General features: G+C 38.2%; 3 protein-coding genes across 7 annotated transcripts in view; 2 read left to right on the forward strand and 1 right to left on the reverse strand.

Annotated features, from left to right (window-relative positions):
• Window positions 1-608: 608 nt before the first annotated feature.
• LOC112171055 lies at window positions 609-1,648 on the reverse strand. Its single transcript, XM_024308298.1, has 2 exons — window positions 1,087-1,648; window positions 609-1,036 (listed from the first exon to the last, which is right to left on the reverse strand). Exons 1-2 carry the CDS (start codon window positions 1,646-1,648, stop codon window positions 609-611), a joined length of 990 nt encoding a protein of 329 aa, XP_024164066.1.
• Window positions 1,649-4,154: 2,506 nt separating this feature from the next.
• LOC112169391 lies at window positions 4,155-7,647 on the forward strand. 4 transcript variants are annotated; one of them, XM_024306413.2, is made up of 4 exons: window positions 4,155-4,289; window positions 4,919-5,121; window positions 5,572-5,703; window positions 6,487-7,647. In XM_024306413.2, exons 2-4 carry the CDS (start codon window positions 4,972-4,974, stop codon window positions 6,835-6,837), a joined length of 633 nt encoding a protein of 210 aa, XP_024162181.1. In that variant the 5' UTR covers window positions 4,155-4,289; window positions 4,919-4,971; the 3' UTR covers window positions 6,838-7,647. The 4 variants fall into 4 exon arrangements, with proteins under 4 accessions (XP_024162181.1, XP_024162182.1, XP_040365670.1 ...); XM_024306414.2 differs by having other exon boundaries at window positions 4,166-4,664; XM_040509736.1 differs by having other exon boundaries at window positions 4,166-4,339.
• A 6,502-nt stretch (window positions 7,648-14,149) lies between these two features.
• LOC112172882 (beta-galactosidase 3) overlaps window positions 14,150-20,972 on the forward strand; it is a 50,107-nt gene continuing 43,284 nt past the window's right edge. The window contains exons 1-19 of one of the 2 annotated variants that reach the window (XM_024310378.2): window positions 14,164-14,552; window positions 14,681-14,776; window positions 14,876-14,988; window positions 15,089-15,155; window positions 15,255-15,347; window positions 15,571-15,714; window positions 15,983-16,071; window positions 16,143-16,248; window positions 16,569-16,656; window positions 16,795-16,913; window positions 17,252-17,416; window positions 17,661-17,839; window positions 17,940-18,049; window positions 18,185-18,294; window positions 19,093-19,203; window positions 19,288-19,401; window positions 19,620-19,825; window positions 19,929-20,265; window positions 20,472-20,784. In XM_024310378.2, coding sequence (XP_024166146.1) covers window positions 14,382-14,552; window positions 14,681-14,776; window positions 14,876-14,988; window positions 15,089-15,155; window positions 15,255-15,347; window positions 15,571-15,714; window positions 15,983-16,071; window positions 16,143-16,248; window positions 16,569-16,656; window positions 16,795-16,913; window positions 17,252-17,416; window positions 17,661-17,839; window positions 17,940-18,049; window positions 18,185-18,294; window positions 19,093-19,203; window positions 19,288-19,401; window positions 19,620-19,825; window positions 19,929-20,265; window positions 20,472-20,585 — 2,532 coding nt within the window. In that variant the 5' untranslated portion in view covers window positions 14,164-14,381 and the 3' untranslated portion in view covers window positions 20,586-20,784. Of the gene's footprint in view, window positions 14,553-14,680; window positions 14,777-14,875; window positions 14,989-15,088; window positions 15,156-15,254; window positions 15,348-15,570; window positions 15,715-15,982; window positions 16,072-16,142; window positions 16,249-16,568; window positions 16,657-16,794; window positions 16,914-17,251; window positions 17,417-17,660; window positions 17,840-17,939; window positions 18,050-18,184; window positions 18,295-19,092; window positions 19,204-19,287; window positions 19,402-19,619; window positions 19,826-19,928; window positions 20,266-20,471; window positions 20,785-20,972 lie in introns of those variants that run through there. The other variant, XM_024310379.2, reaches the window with a different exon arrangement.

Consider the following 20,972-nt stretch of genomic DNA (forward strand, 5'->3'; position numbering starts at 1 on the left):
AGTGTATTATGTAGATGGATACAAGTCAGATGACACCAACTAAAAAGCGTTATTGGTTAAGAAAGCGAAAGAAGATAGCGGAGAAAGAAGATCTTGGCGAGCAGACGCCACCTTTTATGGGTGGATGTTATCCACAACCCAATTTTGGAGGTGCATTCCCACAACCAAATTTTGGTGGTCCATTCCCACAACCTCCTTACCCCAGTGCATGCCCACAATCACCTTACCTCGATGGATTCCCACAATCTCCCTTCTCTGGTGGATTCCCACCATCTTCCTTCACCGGTGGATTCCCACAACCCCCTTACCCCGGTGGATGCTATATCCACAATCACCTTATCCCGGGGGATATCCTACACAACCACAATTTTCACCTTTCTCTATGGGTGATTCCACCAACCCTAACTCTAATGATGATCCTTCAAACACAAATTCGATTCCTAGAGAGGATGAGCATCACGATTTGAATAATTAGGTAATTATGCATGTTATGTAATTGTATTGTACTTATTCCTAGTTTTTCATTTATGTAAGCATAAATTTTATGAAATAAAAGTTGTCATCTAGTCTTTCATCCTCGATTATCATATTGTGTAATATAATACAAATCAGCATGATGTATCGAAGGTCTTCTCCTCTCCTCGAACAATACTAAAACGAGACTGTAAAATGCCGAAACATCTTTCCACATCCTTCCTGTACCCCTCTTGAGCCTGCGAAAACTTCATATCTTTGGGTCGTGTGGGCCTTGGAATTGATTTCATGAAAGTCGGCCATGTAGGATAGATACCATCAGCGAGATAGTAGCCTAAATTGTGAATTCTGTTATTCACTTGAAATTGGATCTGGAGGGCTCGACCAGCAGTGAGCTCGTCAAACAACGGGGACTTACCAAGCACGTTGAGGTCGTTGCATGATCCAGGCATTCCAAAGAAGGCATGGAATATCCATGTGTCATAAGATGCGACTGCTTCAAGGATGATAGTGGGCACACGTTTTCGACCGCTGTATTCCCAGCCTAACCTATTGGGCAATTCTTCCATTGCCAGTGCATGCAGTCAATGCTTCCAATCATCCCAGGAAAACCTCTTCTCTCAGTTTTGGCGAAAAGTCTTCTGAGGTCGGCCGGAGTAGGAGCCCGAAGGTATTCTGCCGAGTACAGATTAATGATTCCTCTTGTAAATAATTTCATAGCCTCGATGGAGGTCGATTTTTCCATCCGACAATACTCAGTGCATTGATCTGCCCCAGCGCCGTAAGCAAGCATTCTTAAGGAACATGTCAGCTTCTGCTGGGGAAGTAGTCCGACTTTCTTAGCAGCATCTGATTTCTGGACAAAGTACAGGTCATAGCGACAAAGGTCACTGGAGATGTGGTTGAAAACATTGTGACTCATCTTGTACCGTGTCCAGAATTCCTCTTCACTGAAAACTGGACACTCCACAAAGTAATCTTCCATCATGTTTTTCCCTCTTGATTCCCTAAATCGCTCCTCATTCGGTGCACGCCCGGGTCGAGAACCCCCTCGTCGTGTTTGAGAGGAAGATTCAGCTTTAGCGACTGCTGCTACCACAAGAGCATTAGTTGTACACATCTCCTCATGATCTTCATCTCGAGATTGTCGATACTTAGTCCACAATCTCTTCATTGAAATGAGGGAAGGAGAGGAAATGTGTTGGATCTGGAGATATGAAAAAGAATGAGATTTGCTAATATCAGATTGTGTGTGAATGGTGTGCTGCCTCTTTCTCTATTTATTTACAATTTTCACATAAAACGTGATCAGATGATAAGGACATGTGTCCACTCTTAGTTCGACATAATCTGATCCGAAATTTTAGATAAGATTACATCAATAATAACCGTTAGATTGAATAGTATGCAAATGATCTGGTCTGTTCAAAGATGTCGGTGGTTATTTCAAGCGTTTCAAAATAATTATCAGAGGTGGCATCACTCATTTCAAAAAATATCGTCGGTAACTATACGTGGCTCATAATTTGTCCATAGAAAATATTATGAAAATAGTAATTGCAGTTTTGAGGTCCAAAACGATCCCGAAAGCCCAAAAAACCCCACACGTCGTCGCAAAGCGACGAGTTCTCTACCTAGCGTCGTTCCCTTTCTAGAAACCTATAGCAATCACAATTCTGACATTAAATATAATACAAATCTCCATTATTACTATCTATTTACATAAAATCTATTTCAATTTTCCAATAAAAAATAAAAATAAAATTTCAATGAACAGTAAATTTGACTGGTCAAGAAACAGAACGGGTGGAAACCCATGTCTAGTGGCAGTGAACAGTTTCTTAACTGGTCGACCCCTTGACTTTTCGACCTTGAGATTTCTTGACTACGGGTGGACTTGCTCTTAAACACTATATCTTTAACCAAACTTGGAATATTCATAAACTCTCCCCAGTACTACGTACATATAAATATAGTTCATAAAATCTCTTCAACTCCTCTTCCTTTTTCTAATCACCCTGATTAGTTTGTTTGAGGCCCCTCAAGCAATGGTAAATTCTCTATTAAATCAGCTACTGATATTCAATCTCAAAAGTTTCCAGCTCATTCTTATTCTAACCTTATAATGACCATAGAAACTTCTTATTCCACCTAAAATTATAGGGCTAAATACTAGTTAGTATCCTGTGGTTTAGGTCCAAAATCAATTCAGTCCATGAACTTCTAATTTCATCAAAAACATCCTTGCACTTTCAATTTTGATCTAATAGGTCAAATTCGTTAATATTATGTTATGGGTTCAACCGTTCAGGTTATAGTTGGATTATTTGTTGAAAAACTATTTATTTTTAATAGTAGAACTCACTCCTAAATTGACTATGCAGACCACCTCAACACCACATCATAAAACATAGGCCATATATGAGCCACATTAACAAGTTAAATAACTCAATTGTCGGAAAACTAACAAATTGGACTTATTAGATCAAAATTGAAAGTGCAGGGGTGTTTTTGATGAAATTAGAAGTTCAGGGACTGAATTGATTTTGGACCTAAACCACAGGGTAATAATTTGTATTTAGCTAAAATTTTTAGCTAGCAACTAATTAGAAACGAAGTAAGAACTAGATACTCTGTGTTTACCTCTTACCATATTGACAGAAGCCTTTTTTTTCACAATTATGTAGAAAATGTTAATCATCGATCTCTGTATGAATTGCTCCTTTTCGAGGCAAGTTTGGAGTCTCTTTTCTAGTTTCATAAATCCTCTTTATTGTAATACTACTTATATAGATTGGTTGAATACAACTAAGTGGTCAATTCTCCTGTCATGAAAAATGATATTTCTGATATCCTAGATTTAACCTATATTATATATATAACATTATAGGAATGAACTTACTTTCAAGAATATTCAAAGAAGTCATACTCAAGTTCTTCATTTAGCAGTCAAAATGACCAATCAGTATTACAAAGCTAATGAGGTTTCCTTAAGACTTAAACGAAAGAAAGTCCATAATCTCATTAGATGGATTCCTCCTTAGGCTAATCATGTCAAATTGAACTTTAATGGCTTAGTTTTTGCTGATAAAAAAGGTGCTTTAGGCTTTGTTATTAGAGATGTTAATGGTAGCCCTATTTTGGCTTGAACAAAGAATATTGGTCGTGCTGATGTTCTCGTTGCTTTAAGAGTAGGTCTTCAGGTAGCTCTATCTTCTGCATGGTTTTACATTCATTCAAGTAGAAGGAGATTCAAAGATCTTGATTGATAATATCAACAAGAAAAAGAAAACCTGTCCCTCTTGGCGTTTCTCCATGACATTGCTATTCTTGCTTCAAGATTTAGTCAAAATTTCTTCAAGCACATTTGGAGAGAATCAGACTTACTTATGGACTCAATTGCTACTTCAGCCTTTTGATGCATTCTACTACAATTTCCCGTTACAGCTTCAACTGTCTTATATATATCATGATTTATTGTGCTCAAGTTATATTAGAGGAGACTGTTTGTAACTTTAATTTTACTCATCAAAAAAAAAAAAAAAACTTTAATTTTATTTCTTCAATCAAAAAAGAAAAAAAATTGGGCATGGCCAAAATTATTTTTACTTAAAATAATTACAGAATGCTCTTGCAGGGGACTAGTTGTTGACCTGGAGCCTCTATATATATAAAACCCGAAGCTGGGCAACCAGCCCCTAAGCCCTAGCTATGAAATTGAATCTCACAGATCTCAGTTTCCAACAAATCCAGCTTAAGCTGCTTTTCATTTCGCTTCCTTTATGAAGTAGGAATTCGAGGTCTACAAATCTGAGGTCACCCAATGTCTGTAACTTCTCTTTTTCTTGTTCTCTAATCTAGTTGGGTAAGACCAGCAGTGTTGTTGTGGTAGTTTTCTCTTTGATTGAATATCAGTGACATTATAATTTGGGTTTGAGTAAGAATATAGATATGTAATCAGGAGGATGAAGAAGCCCTCATGTAATTTTTGATTTTCTTGGGTCTATTAAGCACCTCGATCTGTTTGTTATTTGATTCGGGTTGTTTCTGTGTGATACTGCAAAATTTCTATCTCGATTTAGAGAAGAAACAATCTAACAGATTAAAAAGGCCCCCCTTTTCAATGTCTAAGACTGTTTGCTTGCCAACTCTGTGTTATTTCCAGCAACACATGTGATGGACTTGTTAAGGTGTGTATGTATAAAAGTAGCTCCTTTTAGCAATTTTGAGATTCATGTTAAACCCATTATTGTTCTTTTGTTTTCGTTGATTTGTGCTTAAAGGTTTCAACAGAAAATGGTTCCCTCATAAGATTCTCTTTAGTTACATTTTCTTGGATTGCAACTTTTGTGTATTACTCTCTCACTCTCTCTCTCTCTCTCTCTCTCTCTCTCTCTCGGTGACTTTTTGTCTTTAGACCAACTGACACATATTTCATTGATAGATTTTCAGATATTCAATTTGAAGAAGACTGTTCTATTGAGTAGTGATTTGTGCATGGACACCAAACAGTTATTCAATCCTCTCTTTTTCAAAGAGATGAGACACTTCGGGAATTTTTTTCGAGCATTTCGAAGCACATTTTACTCATTTTCATTCTTGGAATGGGAGGCGTTGGTAAGAGAAACAACATGCAAGTTCACACAGGTAAACTAGAATTCTTTCTTTAGCTATATCTTTGATAAGAGTTTTTGGTTTGATCTGAATTTTTGTTCTCTTATTAATGATTTTGGAGTTCTCTTGTTCCATATCCATGCATGCGTATCAAACACATGTTAAATCTGTATTAGCCTCTGCTCTTATTGGTTCCATTTGTAGTCCTTTTGGTTTCGCTTAAATTCTTTTCTCACTCAAGCATGTTTTCATTTTTGTGGGCTTAGTAGCATCTCATTGATTTTTATTTTGTTGGAATGGATATTATCTTTTTTATGTTCATTGTCCTACAGTGAGCACACTAAAAAACTTAAGTTATATAATCCTGCTATTTATCTGATTGAGTGGATACAATTTTATCCAATTGTTATTTTCATTGGTTAATTTTTTCTTTTTGGTATGTCATTGTAAATATAATTATATTTCTTCTTTCATTGCATATAGTTTTGGTTGTGTGAGAAAACAAATATTACGCAACCAATGAGAGGGCGGGTGGGAGACTCAACAGACCTAGTCAAATGGTGTCTTCCGCAACTACACATCAAAATGCAACAAATGGACATTTCAGAAATTGAGGTAAAAACAATGATATAACACTTGCTGTCTCATCAAACTTATGTTGTTACTTTACAGTACGAATTAGGTAACTGTAGTTGTAATCTTTTTGTTGCAACTTGCAACAAATTCCATTATTTCATTTGTCTTTTTCATGTGAACTTTCACCAAGTACAATGACATTGTTTATATGACTGAGTTGAAGTCTTGACTTGAGTCTCTTCCCATGAATTGATGTGTGTAAAGTAATGATGGTACCTATTTGAACTAAATATCAAAATATGCATGCTCGTATGGTTTTCCAGGATATGGTAGACACAACTTATATAGGATAGGTGAATTGGATGTTGTTCCTAAAATGAAGAAGTTGCTTTGAAATGCCTAGACTCCATTTAACTGAGCTTAAATGTGTGGTTTGCAAATAATTCTTTTACGTGCAATCTTCTTCTACAGAAAGATTTGCAGGTTCTTAGTCTTTTGCATGCCTTTTACTATTCGTGCTTTACACAGAAGAACAATTTTGATCTGAAAATAGTCAATTACTGTATAGTTATGAACAATTGCTTTGAAATGCCTATACGTGTAAGTCAAGGTTGGAGGGGAGTTCCTTGAGAAGTAATTGGTCTGTCACTAATACTTTATGGATATTTTGAACCAAAATTATGAGTTTGTTTTTCATTTCTCATAAATGCGGATCTCCAGCTTGATGTGTGTTACATCCTATGTGGACATACTAAAAGTATTACTTGCCTATTCTAGTTTGGGTATATGTGACTGACTACTAGTGAAATTGTTTTACCTCAGCCTGGTATAAGTATCCAGCTGGAGAACAGAGGCAAGAAAGAAAATGAAGGACATGGTGAAGAAAATGAAGAACAAGGTATAGAAAAACCTGCCCAAGGACAAAACAAGAGAATTAATGAAACAATTATGAGAAGGAAAAAACAAAGAAGAAAGCTCTATGATGACAATGTTAAGGAGTTCCCTTCTGATGGATATTTTAAACCTGCTCAAAGGTGGGATGAGGAGACCCTGCATTTGCATATTGCCAAGAGCTGTCCAATACCTTATGTTCATGTAGAAGAAAATGTTAAAGTTTTGAAGCAATTGGATGATTTGAAGCTTGCAAGCAACTTCACAAGATCAGTACTTTAACAGATAATCTTATTCCAGATATTGTTGTGGAAAATCCAGGAGGTTAGGTTTGGTCCTGTGATATACACATAAGAGACGGTTAATCTTGCTCCAGATACTGTTATGGAAGAATCCACACAAGACCTCCGGTTTGCTCCTTTCTGATATACGCACAAGGGAGATTCATAATCCCTTCCTTTCACCTGATCCTTCTGATTCTATGGCATCCATAGAGATCTCGAAGGTTTGTGAAGAGACCTCCTCTTCTACACCAAGGAGAGGACAGTCTACACTCAGCTCTTGTGGCTGAAATGCTTAGCCAAAAACGTGCAGAAGTTTGTTGGCTTCTGGGCTTGGGTGGGGTAGATCGAGCCAATTGTGGATCAGATAATCTTGTTCCAGATATTATTATGGAAGAATCTGCACAAGCTTGAGTTTGCTCCCCTGTGATATATGCGTAAGGGAGTGATAATCTTGTTCCAGATATTGTTATGGAAGAGTCCACACGAGCTCGGGAGTGATAATCTTGTTCCAGATATTGTTATGGAAGAGTCCACACAAGAGCTCGGGTTTGCTCCCCTGTGATATATGATATATGCACAAGGGACCGATAATCGTGTTCCAGATATTGCTATGGAAGAATGCACACAAGAAAAATAATTTTGTTCCAGATATTGATACGGAAGAATGCACACAAGGGAAATATATCAAAATGCAACAAATCAAATTGTAAACGCCATCAAACTTGTGTTACTGTTTGGGTAATAATATTTCTATATTTGCCACATATTTTTTTTGGAACCATCCTTGAGAATGCAATTGTTCTATGAATGAGTTGGTGTCCTCCCATGTGTTTATGGTGTAGTGTACATATGGACGTGACATTATTCATACGAGCCTGACATTCTGTTATCTGCAAGTATCTCTGGATTACCGAGATTTGGAATTCTTTTGTTGGCAAATATTTTTAAGCAGAACAGTTTTGATCTGGAAGCGTTGTAGTTTACGAAGAAATTGCTACGAAACGCCTAGATACAATTCAAGGTTTCAGGAACTTCTGTAGGAAGTTGCAGTAGAGTTTCACGATACACATCATTATTACCGGTTATGTTGGGCGTCTGAACCAAATGTGTGAAACTAAATGGAATGATATGGGTAAGGATATGAGAGAGAGAGAGAGAGTCAGAGAGCAAGCATTTTATGTGTACTTTGCGTAATGTGAAATACGCTCCACCTGATCCATTTGTTGGAGTTCCTTCAAGGACATTTTGATCTTGCTCTCCTAGCTTGCACCTGTGGATGCTGAAACAATGAGTTTGTCAGATCTTTGCTGCAGGATATTTCATCTCTGGTTTCTATCCAGAGAGATTATTCAGAGCACTGCCGTGCACTTACACCAACATAAATGAAATGAATGGTTAGATTGCATAGAATAATTTCCATTCTATCCAACTATTTAATTGATGAACTTACTCACTTTGTAGAGGATTGTATTTCATATATGTTTTCGTGTACATACAGACATTTTCATGTGAATGGAGATCTAATTTTGTTGACACATGTCCATGTGGCTCAAAATTCGAAAAGGCCAAGACTGTATGGGGCCATTTTGGTCAGCTGTTTGAGTTGGTAACTTGCTGTGTAGCACTAATCAATGCCAATAGTTTCTTTATATGGTGAAAGCAGCTGTATTGCGAAAAGAAGAGTGAGGGCCAACGGAGACAAAGGCATCGTGTGTCTTACAAAAGCTCCATTTATTATGAGTATGTCTGTCGATTGTACATGATATAATGATGATATATGGTCAAAAATAAAAAACCCTACTTGATCATTTTCGTTCCATCTAGTACCACTTTATGGTTTTGCTTTCAATTAGTCTGCAAAATGCTATCGGATGACTGAAACAATTCGTGGCAGCACGATTTCACAGAGGTGAATAAATTGCATTCTATTGAGATAGTTCTCGTTCACAGCCAATTAATTTAATATTTTACTTGATTACAAATTAAGGCTATCACTCGGTCAGTTCGAATCGGATATAAGTATTGCCAACTTCAAAACCAAAGCTTTTGGTTTCAAAATTAAGCTACCAATTACCAACCAAAATTTTCAGTTTTTAATCATATCTACCAAATTCGGTATTTCAGTTTTCGATATTACCAACTTTAGAATAACTAATTCTTTGTAATATAAATTAGAATGAACAAAACTAGGTTTTTAAATTTTATAACCGTAAACTTCGTATTCATCTACTAATCATAGCATAATCAATACTAGTGTTTTCTTAATCAGACCAAAGAGCTTTATTCAATATTTTCCACAGAACTGACCTAGCTCTGGGGTTTACTTAGGGCTGTCAATGGGTCGTGTCGGGTTGGGTTCGTGTCGGGTCAAGGTATATGTCGTGTCACAAGAGACAAACCCAAACCCAACCCATTTATTAATCGTGTCGAAAATTTAAACCCAAACCCAACCTATTTATTAAACGGGTTACCCGTTTCCAACCCGCTTAACCCATTTAATAAATAGGTCGTGTCGTGTTGGACAAAATGACCCATTTAAGGGTTAACACTGATACCCATTTAACTAAAAACATGCATAAATTGATTAAATTCACTAAAATTTTCATATGACGAAGAATATAAATAATTATATATAATTCATAAATAATTAAATCCAATAATGATGAAACAAAATATTTCAAATTGTTCAATCCTAGGATCAAATACTCCCAACGTCCAAAATTTCAAGAAGAAGTATAGCATAATCTGGTTATATGGGTTCACTTCGTGTTGGCGGGTTGACCCGTGGCCGACCCGTTTATTAAATGGGTCATGATGGGTTGACCCGCTGCCGACCCGCTTTTTAATCGTGCGGGTTCAACCCGCTTTATTTCGTGCGGGTTTCGAGTCGTGTTATCGGGTCGTGTCGAAATTGACAGCCCTAGGTTTACTCGAAGACTGCCGTTTTCGACAAAATCTCATCACCATGGATGGTGGTGTATCTGCAACTAGGTGGGCAGGGCACTGGTTCCTCTTTTCTGGTTGGAGTGAGGGTAGCGGTGGTGGGGTTCGTCGACCTTTTTCCCTATCTCTGGGTCTTTGGCTGTTCATTGCTTTCACCGTTGTGGTCGCTGGGCAGGTGATGACTCCTGCATCGTCTCAGGTTCTATTTTCTCTTGATGACAGTTTAGTGTTGGATTGCTTCGTTCTTGGAAGTGATGGGGATCCGATGGGCTGCCTTGACGACGGGTCTGAGATTTTGATGTCCACTTCGGATTTGGATAAAAGACCTAACGCGGCGAAGGTGTTTGCTTCGGTGGTGGTGTGGTGGTCTGCTGCAGTCCAACCAGATTTGCTTATTGGCTTTTTGGTCGGTAGAATGGTGGACAAGGATGATGGCGATCCCAACATCTATATGGACGAGGGTTGTCTCTCAGTGGACGATGGTGATGCTTGGTGGCTGAGGGGTCTCTCAGTTCATTTCCCAGATCACTGTTTGTCTGGTTTTGGAGGCTTGTGTAAGAGTTTCTGTGATGGCGGAGGTTCTACCGACGGAAGCTACTGCGGCGGCGGTGAAGGTGGAGGCGGCAGCTGGGAGGTAACCTTGATGGAGGCTTCTAAGGTTTATGCAACCTTGGATTGGTGGACTCCAATTTGGTTATTGGGCTGGAACTGGATTGGGTTGCTTTGGGTCCAATAGGCCCTTAGGGTTCTTTTCTTTATTTTCTTTTATGTTTTAGGTTTAGTCATCCTTCCTTATTCTTTTAAGGAATCTATGACTACTCATTCGTCAACGTCTACTGCTGTGGAGGGATCGGTGGAATGTGATGGCTCACATTGACAGGACCCGCCCCGGATTTCACCCCGAAATCCGGAGTGGCCCTGCGGGGCCCACCTTAGTGATAACTCTACCGAGAACTGGTCGAGTCACCCCTAAAGTGGACTACCCAAAACAGTAACCCACAATAGATCAGAGCCAAATAAAGAAGTGCGGAAGCTATTCGTCAACTATGCCTCGAACCACGTACGCACGACCTCAACTAATAACGCCTGCAAACTGGGCATTAGAAACCGAAAGGCCCAGGGGAAAGTAGATGAAAAACGTTAGCGTGAGTGGACAAAAATAAACAAATTAACAAGAAAAAGATTTCATACTTTCCCACATTTATTTCTTAAAAAAAATTCCCGATGCATGCAATATTTATAAAACGTAAGTCTTTAAAACTCGGAGTCTCGTGAAAACATACCAGTCCCCGCTGGCTAAAAGAATCGGACTAGCCCCGCTAGTCAAGTAACAAATAGTAGAATATGGGGAAGGGACGTCACCATACGGGTAAAGGAGCCCCTTAGGCTCAACCTACCCTCGACTACCACTCACACATAGATTGTGTGAGGAGGAGAACTAATAACCTCGACTGCCACCCACGTGAGGAGGAGAATAAATCACCTCGACTGCCACTCACAAACACAAAGTAAGTGAGGAGGAGAATAAGCTACCTCAACTGCCACTCACAAACGCAAAGTAAGTGAGGAGGAGACCTAATCGAATGACCCGAGTATGGTGAGGAAATCATTCAAAATCCATAAAATCCGAAAGGCTTTCCCAATATCTCACGAGAAAACAAATAAATATTCCAATGACGTGACCCCGCACGCCAAATACTATCAAATTCAGAACCAAACCCGGAAATTAGTACGAGCCCAAATTCCTTCGGAAAAATCTCATTTCCAATAATATTCCAGAATATCTCTAGCTTGACTACTAAATATAATATGTAATCCAAAAATCATCTCGGTAAAATAAGTCGTCGAAAAATCTCGTAAATCATATTTCCAAATAATAATCATATATTCCAAAACCAATTACGAAAGTCATACCGAAATAAATCATAATTAAATTCCAAAAATCAATTCATATGCTCGGAAAGTGATAGGTTAATTAAATAGAAAGTACTTTAGTAAATGCATGCATCACTTATTTAAAAAAAACAAAAGTCCACTCACAGTACTATTGGGCGACCACGCAAACGAGTTCCTTCATTGAGCAATAGCTCGGTACGTCGTCCTGTACACAATTATGTTTCCGTAAACGGCAATCCGATAAAATAAATACGAACCTAAATGAAACTCGAAAATCCCTATCTCCATTACTTCTCAAATTCCACCCAAATCTCTTCCACAACACTACTTCCTCAATTTACATATTCTACAATGAAAACGTGGGAAATCCGGACGAGGGAAATCCGACGGCCGGATTTCCCACAATTCCATCACAAAACTCCAAACTTCGGAAATTCACAAACAATTCCAAACTCCTCCAAAATTCACCAAACTTCACATACAAGCTCTACAACAATATACAATTTAATGGGCTAAAAACTGAAATTAAAACACTGCCATATAAGCCTCCACGCGCCACCAACAGTGGCAGCGCGTGGGCCCCACGCGCCAGCGGCCACCAAACTCCGGCACTAGCATCAACACAACAAGCCCAACCAACTTCCAAACTACAACATCATCCAATTTTACCTCGAAGTGGCCGAATCAAGCCGGTGAAGGAAAGCCCCGAAGCTCCAAGAACCCTAGAAATGAAAAATTGTCAATTCGACTTCTACAATACAAATTGGAATGAACCACCTTAGGGGAAATGATCACCATCAAAAACGGAACCTTCGATGCTAACCTGGTGGCCGGAGGTGGTCGGAATGGCCGGAGGTGGTCGGAATGGCCGGAAATCGGCGAAACCCCAAAACTGCAACCGGAGCAAACCTTGCTTCGATCCGAGCTTTTCCGGCCAAATCGTCGAAAACTAAGGGCACCAGTGTGACCAGGGGGAGGAGGCGACCCTGTGGTGGCCGGCTTTCTGCCGGGTGATGGCCGGACGGCGGCCAATTGAAGGGAAGAAGAAGAATCCGAAAGGGAAAGAAGAGAGGTCGGGGGAGAGGAGAGAGAAGGAATGGAAATCTACCACAGTAACTTTTTATATATATAGAAAGTTACCATGAACAGTAACATTCACATTTTCGCTTATAACTTTCGCATACGAGCTCCGATTTTTACGTACCACATATGCACGCGCTCGGTTTAACGTTCTCTACAGCTTTCATGAAGAACATTTTCTCAAATTTTGACCCGAACAAAAAGTCAACTTTTAGGGCCACTAAAAGTATCGAAACAAAGTAAAAAGTGAAAGTAATTGTCGTTTACCGTCCAAATGACTAGTAAACTAGTAAATTGAGGTACGGGACGTTACACACATTCTACCAATGCTTTAGTTTAATTCTGTTTGGGTCGCAAAAACCAATGCCTTACTTGGAATCTTTTTATGTAAGTTTCGAGGTTTCTTGGTTTTTGTTAGCATAAAGTTGCGTAAATTTACCAAAAGGTGGATGTACTCGGGATTTTTTTGGGTTTTATTCTTCTAGAATAGGGTTTCATGAGGTTCTAAGGAACAATTCTTTCTGTCAACCCCAAATGGGTGTTTCGTTTTTGTACTGCTTGCTGAATTATAATGAAAGGGCTGACCTATTTCCATAAAAAAATCTACTAATCATAGCTTTCTTTTGTATATATGACATCAAATTTTAGCCATTTTCAATAAAACTAGGTTATTTAACTATCTTGGACTAGGTTACTCAAAATACATGTACTATTAATTATGTAGTATATTGAGTAATGTTCATACTATTTTGAAAGCTTTTATGTTTATTTCTTAATATACATGTATGTGTATTGAAAACCATAGTATATAAAGTTAATATTTAGAAAATCGGTAGATTTGGTATTTACCAAAACCAAACTAATTTTTTCGGTAATTTTCGATTTCGGTTACCAAAAAATCGGTTTACCAAACCTAAAGTATGGGTTGGTATTCGGTCGGTTTGGTAATTACCAAACCAAGTGGCAGCCCTATTACAAACCAACACTTCTTGATTTGCAAAAATCATAAAATTTGACGATTCGGGTAACATTTAAATCGTAATTTTAAGGGGTAAATTTACAATCTAAGAAAGTCCGAACTTGCAACTTTAATGTTAATCTCAGAAATAGAAAAGTGACTTCTAGTCTTCTAGTAATTCACTGAATCACTGGTCAGCAGTAAATAGTAAATATGGAGTTGGGAGTTGCCCATGGCCGTGGCGCTTTCAGAAATATCTACCCAAATCGATTTCTCTGCATGCAGCTACCAAGAAAAACAAACCAAGGCGTCTCCAGCTCTCTCAGCCATACCTAGCTTAGCAGAAATGGGCTTGTCCAGAGTCTCCATTATCATGCCCAATGCGCTCCATACATTCTCTGGCTCTCTGCACACAAAGTATTTATTTAATGCCGCAGTGGAGCCTAGTGAGTGACTTTTTCGTCTTTTGGTACAGTTTGGGTGCTGCCCTTTTCCTTGAAATCTTGTTTTCTTCTCCTTTGGAGCCAATGCTCACTGTGCATGTATATACTGTAATCCCATTACTCAAGACAAATGAACTCTTTGGCCCTTTGCTGCTAAATAGTGACCACATTCCTATCCAGTCCACTTTCACATTTTCTTCTCTCTCTCTCTCTCTCTGAAGAATGGGAGCTAGCTCAGCTTTGAGCTGGGTTCTTCTCTGCTTAGTTGTGTTGTCTCTACGTTTTCAGGTGATACAGTGCAATGTTAGCTATGACAGGAAGGCTCTTATCATTAATGGGCAGAGGAGAATTCTCTTTTCTGGGTCCATACACTATCCTAGAAGTACTCCTGAGGTATGTTCTCTCCCCATCTATTTGGAGTTTCAGGACCATATTTTGTAACAAAATGTGATTGATTTGTATACTCTTATCTTTATTTTGTAAACTCTTTTCATTCAACTCTTTTATTTAATGAAATGCAGATGTGGGAAGGTCTTATAGAGAAGGCCAAAGATGGTGGGTTGGATGTTATAGACACCTATGTGTTTTGGAATCTTCATGAGCCATCTCCTGGCAATGTACTGTGATTTTCTGCTATTGCTACATTACATTTTGTTCAATTCTCGATTTCTTTCTTCTCATTTGTCCACCTTTGTCTGTTAACTTTTGGGTTGTAGTACAATTTTGAAGGGAGAAATGATTTGGTTCGCTTCATTAAGTTAGTCCAAGAGGCACGGCTCTATGTGCATCTTCGCATTGGGCCGTACATTTGCTCAGAATGGAATTTTGGGTAATGACTACTTTTCCCTGAAGAATTGTGATGGGTTTATGTTCCTATCTGCTTCACATGTTCATTTATTGGATTTTTTTTTTTTTTTAATATTTTGCAGGGGATTTCCAGTTTGGCTCAAGTATGTTCCAGGCATTAGCTTCAGAACAGATAATGAGCCTTTCAAGGTGTGTGTGTGGAGTGAAGGAAGGATATGTGATTGGAAATTCAAGTTCTCAATGAATATAGTGAGCTAACTTAGACTTTTGCTCGTCTTGGTGTTGCAGTCAGCAATGAAAAAATTTACCAAGAAGATTGTTCAATTGATGATGCATGAAAAGCTATTTGAGTCCCAAGGTGGCCCCATTATCCTTTCTCAGGTAGTCTTTTATTACAATTGTTTATTTCTGTGTAAGTACCCTCAGCTTAGTTTTAGAATACTTCTAGATATTTTTCACTTGACACTACTTTCAGCTTAGATGAGAAAACTGAAATAGAAAAGAAAAGAAAGAATACTAACGGAAAAATTTAGGCTCTTCAATGAGGTGCATTGTGCTCTCTTGGTCTAATTTTACCTCATTTACTAATATTTATGTATTGCAGATTGAGAATGAATATGAGCCAGAAAGCAAGCTTTTTGGTGCTGCTGGTCATGCATACATGACTTGGGCTGCAGAGATGGCTGTTGGAATGGGTACTGGTGTTCCATGGGTCATGTGCAAGGAAGAGGATGCCCCAGACCCAGTGGTGAGCATATTAACATTACCCTTGAAATTTGTGTTAGCACCAATATGCATAGATCGCAGTAAATGACATTAAATCACCATCTTTTTCTGTTTTATTTTCTGTTAGGAGTTTTATGTGTCCCATGAATGGCTAACTTCACTAATGTTATCCCTCAGTCAAGCTTCAATTTGTTTAAATTATGAAAGGAAAAAATTTATGTGAAAGTGCTTAAATTTTTATTGTGAGGGAGAGATAGAATGGATAAACACTTGCATATTCTTGTATACAGATAAACACTTGCAATGGTTTTTATTGCGACTACTTTTCTCCAAACAAACCATATAAACCCACACTTTGGACTGAGGCTTGGACTGGCTGGTAAGTTTTACATCTATCTTTGCTGTCAGAACCTTCTGCATTGGATATTTACAATTTCTGTGCCCTTAAAGGTTTACAGAATTTGGTGGCCCAATTTACAAGCGACCTGTTGAAGATTTGGCTTTTGGAGTTGCCCGATTCATTCAGAATGGAGGATCCTTCATAAATTATTACATGGTGAGTTAATTTGTTTAACCCAGTACTTGTCACTAGGAAACTAGCTCCTGTAAGCCATTTCTGTATTATTTTATCCTGAAACCATATCCTAGTATGAAAACCTTGCACCTGATAAAGATTGAAGGTTGTTGAAGAAGCTTATACCTTCTTTACTTCTTATACAACAATTATGCAATCAAATGAACCATTATGTGTGGCAACATATACTTTAGGGTCTAGCTGTAGTTTGAACTTTTGATATGATCCTGTGATAACTCCTCACAGAGTTAAAGATGGGAGATATTTGAGTAAAACTGCTAATCATTTATCATTGCCTGCAGTACCATGGAGGAACAAACTTTGGAAGAACTGCAGGAGGTCCATTTATTACTACCAGTTATGACTATGATGCTCCCATTGACGAATATGGTGAGAACAGTGAACCCGTAATGGCTTTGAAAAACTTATAATAGATTTCTTCTCTAATGTAATCTTTCTTCAAATGTATATCTTAAGATGCAATTACTTTTAAGTTTGCAGCCTTCTAACTCTTGGCTGACATGATAGGCTTGATCAGGCAACCTAAATATGGCCATTTAAAGGAACTCCATAAGGCTGTTAAGTTATGTGAGCAAGCTCTACTAAACACTGATTCTACTGTTACATCCTTGGGGACTTATGAACAGGTTTGTTGGCTTTTCTAAAGGTTCCAAGTGTACTATTTTCTATACTAGAAAGCAACACAAAGTAAAAACTAAAAGCAGCTTCATCTTCTACATCTTAGTCGAGAAGCTTAAGAAAGCTATCAGAAGTCAAAAGAGCTCTATGTTGAACACTTCATATCATGTTATTTATTATCTTCAAGAAAAATATGAACTTGGCTTAAAAGTGGCTTTCCAGTAATTTTAAAAAAGCAATTACTGCTGAAAGATTCTTTCAAGTAAATTTCAACCGAATTGACAGTTAGGACAGTTCTGAAGATATGGAAGCGCACGCTTGTTCACTGAATTTATTCAAATTCCAGGCACACGTATTCTCTTCCAAGTCAGGAGATTGTGCAGCTTTTCTCTCAAATTACAATACAAAGTCAGCTGCAACTGTGACTTTCAATCAGATGAACTATCACCTCCCACCTTGGTCCATCAGCATCTTGCCAGATTGTAAAAATGTTGTATACAACACTGCCCAAGTAAGTAAATAAACAATGCTAACTGCAGTGCTTGCTTACTCGACATTTATATTTTTATATTTTCCACACTGATACATCAAACTGGGACCAATGCCTTCTCCAGACACTCTTCATGAAATATTTTCATTCCAACAATACATTTCTCAAAATTTCGGAGAATTGTCCAGCTCATGTAGTTTGTTTTCATTTGGCATAACATACGCACAGAAATAATAAGAGTTGGTCATTATGCTCTTCATTGCAGGTGGGAGTTCAAACATCCCAAAAACAGTTTTTTCCTACTAACTCTAAGTTGCGCTCATGGGAAACCTTCAGTGAAGACATCTCTTCAGTTGCTAGCAATACGAAACTCACGGTAATTGGTCTCTTAGATCAGTTGAACATCACCAGAGACTTCAGTGATTACTTATGGTACACAACCAAGTAAGATAAGAGCACTTGATTCTTGCATTCATTGAACATAAATCTTTGAACACGTAAATCCTATCAGTGAAACTAATTCAGCATAAATTGATGTTTATAGTATCGACATTAAATCATCTGAATCATTTCTACGTGGTGGTCAACATCCAACTCTGACCGTGCAATCAGCTGGTGATGCTATGCATGTCTTTATCAATGGGCAGCTCTCAGGTAAATTGATGACATGCTTATGTTCAGGAGAAATACATCATATAGATATGATTTAGAAGACAAATAGTTCTCCGAGTCTGTTTAAAAGAACTATGCCACTGGTACCTAAATGTTAGTGATGTGCTGTAATGTTAGGATCGGCGTATGGGACTAGGAAAAACAAGAGATTCACTTTTACAGGAAATGTCATCCTGCATGCTGGATTGAATAAAATCTCACTTCTCAGTATAGCTGTTGGATTGCCGGTTAGTTCTATATATCCTCTTGTTGTAACTCCAATATTTTGACATAAGAAAAGACAAAAAAATTTAATGTCGACAATGTCCTAAGTTGGTCTGATTTGCCTTGATTAATTGCAACTTGTATCTGGGTAACCGTAAGTTGGGTGAGAGTTTGTTTGGAAGACGAACTAGTGGAGGTCACTATAAATATGTCTAAACAAGAATTTGTGTATGTCATTTGAGAGAATATATGACTATGGGGCTTTCATCTGTGAGAGAGCGGAGGAACACTGGGAAGCTGGAAGATGAGAATCTTATGAGTTCTGACCTATTAGAAGTCTTTCTGACTTGGCTTAGAAGTTGTGCGATCTATACAGAAATGGGGATTGGAGTAGAAGTTTTCATTTCGTGTTTGGACACTGTCTTTGTAATTTTCCTATTGTTACTCTAGTGGATGACCTATCTTCCTGTATGTAGACATAGTTTCTAATAGGTGAGATACTGGCTGCATGATTCTTTGACTGATCCATGTGAAGCTCACATTTCCATTGACATTTAGTGTTGATATATCTCAGCTATCTAAAATCACATGCAGGACTAAGATGGACTAGCTGCTTCTGATAAGATCCTAGGGGAGGTTCTAGATTTTCTCTAGATCATATGCATTTGGAACTTCTATTTATCCATAGCACTATGAATTTTTGCTTATTTTGATATTGTCTATGAAATGAATCCCAAATTCTCACATCTTAATTATGCTAGCCATATTTTATTTTCTTAGAAGAATTTATCTGAACTTTTTTGTTATTGATGTTGTCAAAGAACAATGGTCCTCACTTTGAGACACGGAATGCTGGAGTACTGGGACCAGTTGCTCTACATGGGCTAGACCAAGGAAGCAGAGACTTATCATGGCAGAAATGGTCACACAAGGTCTATAAATACTACTTTCATTTGATTTTGGTCACTTGCTTGTGTACTCGAGGAATGCCCACTCATATCTGTTTCCAATTACAGGTGGGCCTAAAAGGAGAAGCCATGAACCTGGGTTCTCCAAGTTCCATCTCGACAGTGGATTGGACGAGGGTGTCCTTAGCGGTGAAGAATCAACAGCCACTGACATGGTTTAAGGTATGAAAATGAAACTTCAAATACTGAAGCTTGACTAAACGGTAGTGCTTTTTTCTTTCTTATGTTTTATTTATTTTTTAAAGAAAAACTTTCTCAGCTAAGGATTGAAGACGGATGTGTTAGAGTTGGTTTATGCTCCAACAGACCAACACTAGCTTGGAATTGATGCCTTTAGACCATGGAGTATTGATGGTTAACAGTTATAATTGAACTCTCAGGTCAATTTTGATGCACCTGAAGGAGATGAACCTTTGGCTTTGGACATGGGAAGTATGGGCAAGGGTCAACTATGGATCAATGGGCAAAGCATTGGAAGATACTGGACTACTTATGCTAACGGGGATTGCAGTGCGTGTAGTTATTCTGGTACCTTCAGGCCTAAGAACAAGTGCCAGTATGGTTGTAACCATCCAACTCAACAATGGTACGTACAAATTTCTTATACCACAATTTGAGAAATCAATGAGAAAAAGCCTTACAAAATACAAACTGCTTTAATAATATGGGATTATTGTCCTACCTTTCAGGTACCATGTTCCTAGGTCCTGGTTAAAGCAATCTAAAAACCTATTGGTAGTTTTTGAGGAGATTGGTGGGGATGTATCAAAGATTGCTCTTGTCAAACGTTCAGTGAGCACTGTTTGTGCTGAGGTTTCTGAAAATCACCCACATAATAGGAATTGGCATACTGAGAGCCGTGGCCAACTGGAAGAGCAAAAGAAGCCTATAATGAGCCTACACTGTACGGATGGATACTCCATTTCTGCTATTAAGTTTTCAAGTTTTGGAACTCCATCTGGAAGCTGTGGGAATTTTCAGCACGGTACATGTCACGCTCCAAACTCGAAGGCTGTCATTGAGAAGGTACTTTTCAGACTGCTCCTAATTATTGCAGTTGAGGTCAAATTTTCCCAGTTTTAATACTCTTGTACATTCTTTACCTATTCAAGATCACTAATGCAAGGGTCACCAAATTCGTTCACTAAAATGATTTGTCCAAGATTCTGAACTATGGAACGGATTCTTATATTGTTTTCATATATTTTTTTCCTGCTATTTTGTCTTTGCAGAAGTGTATAGGTAAGCAGCAATGTTCATTGACCATATCAGATGCGAATTTTGGGATGGATCCATGTCCAAGCATGCTGAAAAAATTATCTGTTGAAGCTGTTTGTTTCCCTTGAACATTGCCACACCCAATTAAAGGGTTTAAGAAGTCAGTTGAGGAAATCTAATTCTGTTGAAGAATCAGATCAGTAATAGAGACGTTAGTTAACAGCAAATTAGACATTTTGAATGTAATATATATTATTCTCTGTAAGGAAATATGAGTATTCTATCTTATTGCACTAGTAGTCATGAAAGGCTGATTCTTTGCGTGTACAAGAAATAGAGCACCAAATTGCTTTTTGCATGCTAACTGGGCTAACTAGCTAACCAGCTAGACAAATGCTAACAGTTCTAGTAAGAAAACTTTCTAAAGCACAGTTCGGCCGAGTATGGTAACGTTTTACAAAATGGTCTTGTGGAAACTGTTTTGCAAAATGAAAACGAGAGATTGAATTTTGCAT

Source organism: Rosa chinensis, chromosome 6 (assembly GCF_002994745.2).
Source record: "Rosa chinensis cultivar Old Blush chromosome 6, RchiOBHm-V2, whole genome shotgun sequence".
In the NCBI taxonomy this organism is placed as follows: Eukaryota; Viridiplantae; Streptophyta; class Magnoliopsida; order Rosales; family Rosaceae; genus Rosa; species Rosa chinensis.